The sequence below is a fragment of the Oryctolagus cuniculus genome, chromosome 20 (assembly GCF_051225735.1).
Source record: "Oryctolagus cuniculus isolate XC-2025 breed Fujian yellow rabbit chromosome 20, ASM5122573v1, whole genome shotgun sequence".
Taxonomy (NCBI): Eukaryota; Metazoa; Chordata; class Mammalia; order Lagomorpha; family Leporidae; genus Oryctolagus; species Oryctolagus cuniculus.
Window position 1 is genome coordinate 14,463,162 of NC_142886.1, and position 10,661 is coordinate 14,473,822.

Consider the following 10,661-nt stretch of genomic DNA (forward strand, 5'->3'; position numbering starts at 1 on the left):
GAACTAGACTAGAAATGGAGCAGCCAGGACTTGAATCAATACCCGTATGGGATGTTGGTGCCACAGGCAGAGGCTTAACCTACTACACCTCAGTGCCAGACGCATATTTCTTTTTTTTTTTAATTTTTTATTTAGTAAATATAAATTTTCAAAGTACAGTTAATGGATTACAATGGCTCCCCCCCATAATTTCCCTCCCACTCACACCCCTCCCATCTCCTGCTCCCTCTCCCATTCCATTCACATCAAGATTCATTTTCAATTATCTTTATATACAGATCAATTCAGTATATGTTAAGTAAAGATTTCATCAGTTTGCACCCACACAGAAACACAAAGTGTAAAATACTGTTTCAGTATTAGTTATAGCATTACTTCGCATTGGACAACACACTAAGGACAGATCCCACATGAGAAGTGAGTACACAGTGACTCCTGTTGTTGACTTAACAATTTGACACTCTTGTTTATGGCATAAGAAATCTCCCTAGGCTCTAGTCATGAGTTGCCAAGGCTATGGAAGCCTTTTGAGTTCGCCGACTTCGATCTTATTCCGACAGGGTCATAGTCAAAGTGGAAGTTCTCTCCTCCCTTCAGAGAAAGGTAACTCCTTCTTTGATGGCCCCATTCTTTCCACTGGGATCTCACTCGCAGAGATCTTCCATTTAGGTCTTCCTTTTTTTTTTTTTTTCCAGGGTGTCTTGGCTTTCCATGCCTAAATACTCTCATGGACTCTTCAGCCATATCCGAATGCCTTAAGGGCTGATTCTGAGGCGAGTACTATTTAGGACATCTGCCATTCTATGAGTTTACTGTGTATCCCGCTTCCCATGATGGATTGTTCTCTCCCTTTTTGATTCTATCAGCTAGTATTAGCAGACACTAGACTTGTTTGTGTGATCCCTTTGATTCCTAGACCTATCAGTGTGATCAATTGTGAACTGAAATTGATCACTTGGACTAGTGAGATGGCATTGGTACATGCCACCTTGATGGGATTGTATTGGGATCCCCTGGCATGATTCCAACCATTTGGGGCAAGTCCAATTGAGCATGTCCCAAATTGTACATCTCCTCCCTCTCTTATTCCCACTCTTATATTTAACAGGGATCACTTTTCAGTTAAAATTTAAACACCTAAGAATAATTGTGTGTTAATCATAGAGTTCAACCAATAGTACTAGAACAAAAACAAAGAGAAAATACTAAAATGGATAAAGTATTACATTGTACATCAACAGTCAGGACAAGAGCTGATCAAGTCACTGTTTCTCATAGTGTCCATTTCACTTCAACAGGTTTCCCCTTTGCTGCTCAGTTAGTTGTCACCGATCAGAGAGAACATATGATATTTGTCCCTTTGGGACTGGCTTATTTCACTCAGCATGATGTTTTCCAGATTCCTCCATCTTGTTGCAAATGACCGGATTTCGTTGTTTTTGACTGCTGGATAGTATTCTATAGAGTACATGTCCCATAATTTCTTTATCCAGTCTACTGTTGATGGGCATTTTGGTTGGTTCCAGGTCTTAGCTATTATGAATTGAGCTGCAATAAACATTAATGTGCAGACCACTTGATTGTTTGCCAATTTAATTTCCTTTGGGTAAATTCCAAGGAGTGGTATGGCTGGGTTGAATGGTAGGGTTATATTCAGGTTTCTGAGGAATCTCCAGACTGACTTCCATAGTAGCTTAACCAGTTTTCATTCCCACCAACAGTGAGTGGGTCAGTGTCCCTTTTTCCCCACATCCTCTCCAGCATCTGTTGTTGGTAGATTTCTGAATGTGAGCCATTCTAACTGGGGTGAGGTGAAACCTCATTGTGGTTTTGATTTGCATTTCCCTGATTGCTAGTGATCTTGAACATTTTTCATGTGCCTGTTGGCCATTTGGATTTCCTCTTTTAAAAAATGTCTATTGAGGTCCTTGGCCCACCTCTTAAGTGGGTTGTTTGTTTTGATGTTGTGGAGTTTCTTAATTTCTTTGTAGATTCTGGTTATCAACCCTTTATCTGTTGCATAGTTTGTGAATATTTTTTCCCATTCTGTTGGTTGCCTCTTCACTTTCCTGACTGTTTCTTTTGAAGTACAGAAACTTCTCAATTTGATGCAATCCCAAATGTTAATTTTGGCTTTGACTGCCTGTGCTTCTGGGGTATTTTCCAAGAAGTCTTTGCCAGTACCTATATCTTGCAGAGTTTCTCCATTGCTCTCTAATAATTTGATGGTGTCGGGCCAGACGCATATTTCAAACTCTTTTATTTTATTTAAGTTATGCAAGTTTCATGCATTTCATGTATACAGATTTAGGAACATAGTGATACTTCCCACCTCCTGCCCATGCTTCTTCAACTCCCTCTTCAATTCTCACTCTTAATTTTACCAAGTCTATTTTCAATTTACTTAGTGATTATAAAGTTAACCCTACACTAAGTAAAAGAGTACAATAGTACAAGAAAAAAAAAAAAAACACTGTTCCTCAAAGGAAGAGACAAGGGCTGTAAACAATCATCAAATCTCAAAATGTCCAATACATCACATTTTAGGTACTCTATTAGTTACCTCAGGTCAGGGAAAACATATGATGTCTGCCTTTTTGGGACTGCCTTATTTCACTAAGCATAATGGTTTCCAGTTGCATCCATTTTATTACAAAAGACAGGATTTTTTTAAACACAGTGTATAGTATTCCATAGTGTATATATATCATCATTTCTTTATCCAGTCTTCAATTAATGGACATCTGGGTTGATTCCATATCTTAGCTATTATGAATTGAACTGCAATAAACATGGGGATACAGATAACTCTTTCATCTATTGATTTCATTTCCTTTGGGTAAATTCCCAGGAACGGGGTGGCTCAGTCATATGATAGGCCTGTATTGAGATTTCTGAGATATCTCATACTGTCTTCCACAGTGGCTGGACCAGTTTACATTCCCACTAACAGTGGATTAGGATACCTTTTCTCCCTCATCCCTGCCAGCATCTGTTGTTTGTTAATTTCTGTATGTGAGCCATAATAACTGGGATGAAGTGAAACCTCATTGTGGTTTTGATTTGCATTTCCCTGATGGTGAGTGATCCTGAACATTTTTTTCAGGTGTCTATTGGCCATTTGAATTTCCTCTCTTTGCCCATTTCTTAACTGGATTGTTTGTTTTGTTGTTGAATTTTTTGAGCTCTTTATTGATTCTAGACATATTTTAAACTCTTAATACCATTCACTTGGGCTATTGGCCTTTTCACTCTCAGCTTACCTCTAAATCCAGTTTAATTAATCATTCTGGGGCTGATCCTGTGGTGTAGCAGGTAAAGCTGTCGCCTGCAGTGCCAGCATCTTATATGGACGCTGGTTCGAGTCCCAGGCTGCTCCACTTCTGATCCAGCTCTCTGCTATGGCCTGGGAAAGCAGTAGAAGATGGCCCAAGTCCTTGGTCTCCTACACCCACGTGGGAAACCCGGGAGAGGCTCCTGGCTCCTGGCTTTGGATCGGCTCAGTTCTGGCTATTGTAGCCATTTGGGAAGGGAACCTGTGGATGGAAGACCTTGCTCTCTTTCTTTGCCTCTGCCTCACCATAACTCTGCCTTTCAAATAAATAAATAAATCTTTTTTAAAAAATTAATCATTCTTATGCATAATGTTGGCAATGTCACTGCTGTAATCAAAAACCTTCAATGTTCTTATTGACTATCAAATTATTATTTTACTTTTCTAACCTAGTTCCAACATAGCTTTTAAGTCCTTTCTTTTAAAAGAATAATCTGAGCCGGCGCCGTGGCTCAATAGGCTAATCCTCCACCTTGCGGCGCCGGCACACCGGGTTCTAGTCCCGGTCGGGGCGCCGGATTCTGTCCCGGTTGCCCCTCTTCCAGGCCAGCTCTCTGCTATGGCCAGGGAGTGCAGTGGAGGATGGCCCAGGTGCTTGGGCCCTGCACCCCATGGGAGACCAGGAAAAGCAGCTGGCTCCTGGCTCCTGCCATCGGATCAGCGCGGTGCGCCGGCTGCAGCGGCGGCCATTGGAGGGTGAACCAACGGCAAAAGGAAGACCTTTCTCTCTCTGTCTCTCTCTCTCACTGTCCACTCTGCCTGTCAAAAAAAAAAAAAAAAAAAAAAAAAAAAAAGAATAATCTGTGCTTTAGTTAGACTGAAGAACTCAGTGTATCTCAGGTAGGCTTACATTTTCTTACCCACTTTCTTCTTAGACTCTCCAGCTTATATCTCTTTCTCTTTCAAGACCAAGTTCTTTCCTATAAAATTTATTTACTTCCTCAATTTTCCATTCCAAAAATATATTTACCTAACTTTTCTGAATATCTATTTTTTATATTTTCAAAATATTCTACCTTCTATGATTATTTATGAATATATATAAAATATCATAGATCACATGTTCTTTCAGGGTATGGACTCTGTTTTATTTTATATTTATTCATTTATTTGAAAGTCAGAGTTACACACACAGAGAGAGAGAGAGAGAGAGAGGTCTTCCATCTGCTGGTTCACTCCCCAGTTGGCCACAATGGCCAGAGCTGCACCGATCCAAAGCCGGAGCCAGGAGCTTCTTCTGGGTCTCTCACACAGGTGCAGGGGCCCAAGGACTTGGGCCATCTTCTACTGCTTTCCCAGTCCATAGCAGAGAGCTGGATCAGAAGTGGAGCAGCTAGGACACGAACCGGCGCCCATATGGGATGCAGGCGCTGCAGGCTGTGGCTTTACCCACCATGCCACAGTGCTGGCCCCATGGCTGTTTGCTTTTGTTAAGTCTTGTGGATGACTACTGAGGTCAGTGTAAATGTAAAATGAGAGAGGGAGAGAAAAAGAACTTGAGCATCTCCATTTTACTGCTGTTTGATCCTGCTCTATTTAGGGTGAATTAAGTGTGATTATTTAGAAATATATGAAAATTTCAAAGTAGCACAAAGTAATTTCTTTTGCTTAATCTAATGTGATTTGATTAGTTCTCTGGGAAAAATATAGGTGCTTTGAAAGACTTTTTTTCAAATAAGTCATTCATTTACTATAGGTTTTTAATTGTTTAATAAAAATTAATTAAAAATTATCATTAAGATGTTGAAACATTATATAATATATTTTAAAGATTTATTTATTTTATTTGAAATGCAGAGATACAGAGAGAGAGATCTTCCATCTACTGGTTCACTCCCCAGATGGCCACAACACCAGGGCTAGTCCAAGCCATAGCCAGGAACCAGGAGCTTTTTTTGGGTCTCCCACATGGGTGCAGGGGCCAAAGTACTTGGGCCATCCTCTACTTTTCCAGCCACATTAGCAGGGAGCTGGATCAGAAATGGAGCAGCCAGGACTTGAACTTGGCACCCATTTGGGATGCCAACACTGCAGATAGAGGCTTAACCTTCTGAACCACAGCTCCAGCCCCAAAATATTTTATATTTCTAGTTTTGAATAATATAATGAATGAAAAATAATAGTTTTCCTTAATGTCAATTCTAGGAGTCATCACCTAAATAATTTTGTATGTAAAGTTAATTTTTAAAATTCCTTTTAAAAGTGTGAAACTCTTAACTATTCTATCCATTTGTTAACTATCCCATGTATAAGGGTACTTCAAAAGTTCATGTAAAAATGGGTAAGTTCAGAGGTAGACATTTGGCTCAACAGTTAAGACACTGCTTAGGATGCTTACATCCTACATCACCTATCTGAGTGCCTGGGTTCAAGTCACTGCTCCACTTCTGATCCAGTTTCCTACTAATGCACAACCTGGGAGGCAGCAGGTAGATAGCTCATCTGCTTGGATCCTTGTCTCTCATGTGGGAGAGCCAGGTGGAGTCCTGGGCTCTTGGCTTCATCCTGGACCATCCTTGGCTGTCGCAGGCATTTGGTGAGTGAACCAGTAGAAGGAAGACCTCTCTTTCTCTGTCTCTCTCTCTCTCTGTCTTTCTCTTTCAGTTGTTCTGCCTTTCAAATAAACCACACTATTTTTTTAATTTTGAAATCCATTCATAGGTTTTTGTACAGCTTTTCCATGAACATTTTGAAAATTCATTATATGCATGTATTTCAGAATTTTTGCACCAGAATAAATATCTTAATTCAATTTCCCATGAACTTTTAAAAGTACCGTTTTCATAGTTGAGTGAACGAGTTTGACTTATGCAGATCTCAAATCCATCATTTTTTTTCTCTCTATTCTGATTGCCATGATTTTAGGTAAGGTCAGTCTTTCATCATCTTTTTGCAGTACACTAGACATTTTTTTTTCCCTTTTGGTTATTACCACTTTTAGCCTTTCTACAGGTTCTTTATTGAGTGATCCTTATAAAGCAATTCAAATCATATTGTACATCTGCTTGAAAAACTTTAATGATTTCATATTACTTACTGAAGTCCAAATTCTAAAGAGGAACATTCATTAATTTTTCCAAGCTCCTTCTCTTTAATTCTCATTTATTACAGCTTTGTTTTTTCTCAGTGCTCTTGCCAGTTTGGAATGACTTCTGTTGCTCTAATACTTCCTATGTGTGTCTAATTCTATGTCTCTTATAGTCTGTTCATTTAAGGTCTTTAATGCATTTACTGCCTTGTACTAGTATACTAGTTTTTTATATACTTGAGTTCAGATTACTTGAAATGATTTGACTTTGTTTTAACCTTTCATAATTGTAAAGTCAATACCTTAAACAGAAGAGGAATACAATTAAATATATGCTAAAGGAATAAATGATTCAATATTACTCTATTTATTGTATGTAATATATAAAGTATATAAGTAAATATATATTCAGTAGATAGGTAAATTTTGTATTACATGAATAGCATGATATTGTAATATTTTTCTTCCCCAGGAAACTTATTTAGGAAGCCAGAAGTAGAGGATGCCTTTACATTTTCTTTTCCGTCAGACACTTCAACTCATACATTTGGAGCAAGGAAAGATGATTTTAATTTTCCGTTTTCATTTGAACAGGATCAAAACTCAATACCTTCTTCTTCCTTAAAAGGCTTTTCATCTTCCTCTCAAAATACAGCACAGTTTACTTTTTTTTGAACTAGTTACTAATTTCTTGAGTTATTCTACTCTGAAGTCATCTAGGGCATAAATTTGTTATTGAAAATATGAAAACTATTTTCTTTTGTTAAAGCAATAATGAGTACTGTAGTTAATTATTTTATTGTGTTAATTTAAATAGTTAAGTATTGAGCATTTTATTTGTGACAATAGCTGATGATTAATTTTGATTTTGAAAGTCATATTTGGACAGAACTTTTGTTAATAGAATTTGTTATTTTTTCTATTATGTTTTATTATAAGTATTAAACCTGCTTTACTGTGGAACTCAAGTTTCATTTTGAGAGTATTTCAGATGGTTTAATAAGAACAAGAATTCCTTCAGACCCTCAGAGGACTTTTTAGTGGTAACTGCAGAATTAGTGCTGAGGTGTACTTTAACAACCAAACCATTCTCTTAAAATTACTGGATTTCACTTATGCTTCACTGCGACAGGATAAAGAGTGATACTCTAATAATGATTTCAAAGAATTTATATTATCAATAGTGAATAAAGTCTGTGTTGTTTTCTTCTAATACAACAAATGGTAAAATTCTATTTCAGTTGTGCTAGTATCTTTAATGTAAGAAAACTGAATATGAAAGACTAATTTCTGAAAATTGAATTGTGAGTGATCCTGTTGGTGTCTTCTTTTGCTTAAATCTTTTTTGAAAAACATTCAAATTTTATTTCTTGAACAAAAAATTCATTTTCATGTTTTATATTTGTCAGCTATCTTAAATGAAGGCATTTAACATATGATAAAATTGTGTAAACATATTGCCCAGTACCTTTGTATTTTGTTTAAAAAATTTAGTTGTATTGAGTTATCAAGTAATAAAGAATATGACTCTGAATTTTGATGTGTGCTGACAGATTTTAAACCTCACCTCACTTTTTTTTTTCTTCTCTCCCACATCTGGTCAAACTGATAAGTCTAGTTGCTCATTTTGGTTCCAGCAGAAAGTTCAAACCATGTATGGTAACTGTCCCTCCCCCTCAATGCCACCCCGTCATAAAAACCCAAAGCCAGTCTCCTTTTTCTGCTTTCTCAAGCCATTTTTACCTAAGCCTGGGAAACACAGTGCTCTCCCCAGAAAGACTTGTCATGTGAGTAGAATATCTTTTTCACACCTTTTTGAGATATTTGCAGCATTATTAGCCTTTATATGCAAACCAAATTTCGCCTCTAATGACAGCTGGTATTTATTGGTTTGTGGAAACATTACTTCAGTTTCCAAAGCCAGTGTATTACTTAGAGTTCTCTGGAGAAATAGAATCTACAGCATGCATCTATACTTTGTGTATTATCTAAGATCTGTTATGTGTAGGCATCCATCTATATGGATTTATTTTAAGGAACTGTCAGGATTGTGGAGCCGGCAAGTCTGAAATCTATAGGACAAGCTGATAGGCTGAAAACTCAGGTAAAATTAATGCTACTTTCAAGTCCAAAATCCACAGGACAAGCAGCCTGGAAACTCTGGCCAGGTTTTTGTGTTGCAGTATTAAGATTGAATTTCCTCTTCTGCACATCTCTGTCTTTGCTCATAAGGCTTTCAGCTGAGTAAATGAGGCTCAACCACATTATGGAGGGTAATTTGCTTTACTGTCTTCTGATTTAAATGTTAATAGAGCTAAAAAATAACTTCATAGGAACATCTAGAATGGTGTTTGACCAAACAACTGGGAAACATATCAAGTTGAGATAAAATTAACCATCATTGCCAGCCTCTTAATACTGCTTTTGATGTATTCCAGAGGTTTTGGTATGTTGAGTTTTCATTTTCATTTATTTCAAGAAAGTCTTTTTATTTCCCTTTTAATTTCTTCAATGACCCATTGAGCATTCAGTAGCATGTTGTTTAATTTCCAAGTGTCTATGAGTATTCTATGTTCTTCTTGTTGGTTTCTAGTTTTATTTCTTTATGAGAAAATACATGATATGATTTCAAAATTTTTAAATTTGCTGAAACTTGATTTGTGGCCTAATATGTTTGGGTCTATCCTAGAAAAAGTTCCATGTGCCGTTGAGGAGAAGGTTCATTCTGTAGCCACTGGGTGAAATGTCCTATAGTGTCTGCTAGGTCCATTGGCTTAAAAGTATATTTCAACTCCAATGTATCTTTATTTCAACTCCGATGTATCTTTATTGAGTCTCTGACCTGCCCACTGATGAGAATGGAGTGTTGAAGTCACCCACTATTATATTGGAGTCTATCTCTCCCTTTAGGTCTAATAATATTTGCTGTATATATCTGGATGGTCTTGTGTTGGGTGCATATATATTTATATTGTTACATCTTCTTGATGAATAGAATGTTTTATCAAAATATAATGTCCTTCCTTACCTCTTTTTACAGTTTTTGATTCAAAGTCTGTTTTGTTTGTTATCAGGACAGCTATGCCGGCTTGCTTTTGGTTTCCACTTGCCTGTTATTTCTTTTTCCAACCCTTCGCTTTCAGTCTGTGTATCTTTGTGAAGTGAGTTTCTTATAGCAGCATATGGGGGGAGGGGGATAGTTTTTTATCCCTTTAGCCAACCTAAGTCTTTTGGTTGGTGAATTTAATCTGTTTGCATTCAGTGTTAGTGTTGATAGATAAGAACTAAGATCTGTAATTTTGTTGATTGGATAATGATTCTACCTGCTCCGTCAATGAATGTGCTGGTGACATGTGTTTCATGTTTACTTCTAAAGCAGGACAACTTCAGAAGAATTTCTTGTAAGGCTGGTCTGGTAATGGTGAATTCTTTCAGTTTTTGCTTATCTGGAAAAATACTTTCTCCTTCACTTTTAGGGGGTAAGTTCACTGGATATAAGATCCTTAGTTGGAAGTTTTTTCTTTTAAGACCTTGAATGTATCATCCCATTCTCTTCTGGACTGTAGGGTTTCCACTGAGAAGTCTGATGTTAATCTAATTGATTTCCCTTTATATATAATTTGACGCTTTTTCTGTTATTTTCTTTAGGATTCTCTCCTTGTCTTTAACTTTTGACAATTTGATAACAATATGCCTTGTGAGAATACCTTTTTTGGCTGAGTCTGCTTGAGGTTCTTTGAGCTTCTTGTATCTGAATGTCCATGTCTCTTTCAAGACCTGGGAAATTTTCAGTTATTATTTCATTTAGCAGTTTCTCAATGACTTTTTTTCTTTTCTTCTCCTCAGGAATACCTAAAATACGAATATTTGGCCATTTAATTGTATCCCATATTTTATGTAGACTTTTATTCATTCTTTTCATTTTTTTTCTCTTTGTTTTGTCTGATTGGGTTATTTCAAAGTTCTTGCCCTCGAGGTCAGAAATTCTTTCTTCCATTTGTCTATTCTGCTGTTAAAGCTCTCATTCATATTTTTTATTTCACTGATTGAAGATTTCATCTCTAAAATTTCTATTTGGTTCTACTTAATTAGTTCTGTCTCCTTAGTAATATTTTCATTCATGTCACTCATTGATAACCTCATTTCTTTAATCAATAATATTCTCTCCTTACATCTTGTTCAATTTCCTTACAGTCATTTCATAGATTTCCTTCAGTTCATGAAGGAAATATTGTGTTCTTTGGAGGCATCATGCTACCTTGCTTCTTCATGTCTCCTGGGTCCCTATGTTGATATCTG

General features: G+C 36.9%; 1 protein-coding gene across 8 annotated transcripts in view; it reads left to right on the forward strand.

Moving 5' to 3' along the window:
• The window catches only part of C20H14orf39 (chromosome 20 C14orf39 homolog), a 60,724-nt gene extending 52,840 nt beyond the window's left edge, over positions 1 to 7,884 (forward strand). For all 8 annotated transcript variants that reach the window (XM_051826392.3, XM_089322595.1, XM_017349488.4 and 5 more), the window contains one exon: positions 6,835 to 7,884. In XM_051826392.3, coding sequence (XP_051682352.1) covers positions 6,835 to 7,037 — 203 coding nt within the window. In that variant the 3' untranslated portion in view covers positions 7,038 to 7,884. The remainder of the gene's footprint in view (positions 1 to 6,834) is intronic.
• Positions 7,885 to 10,661: the final 2,777 nt, after the last annotated feature.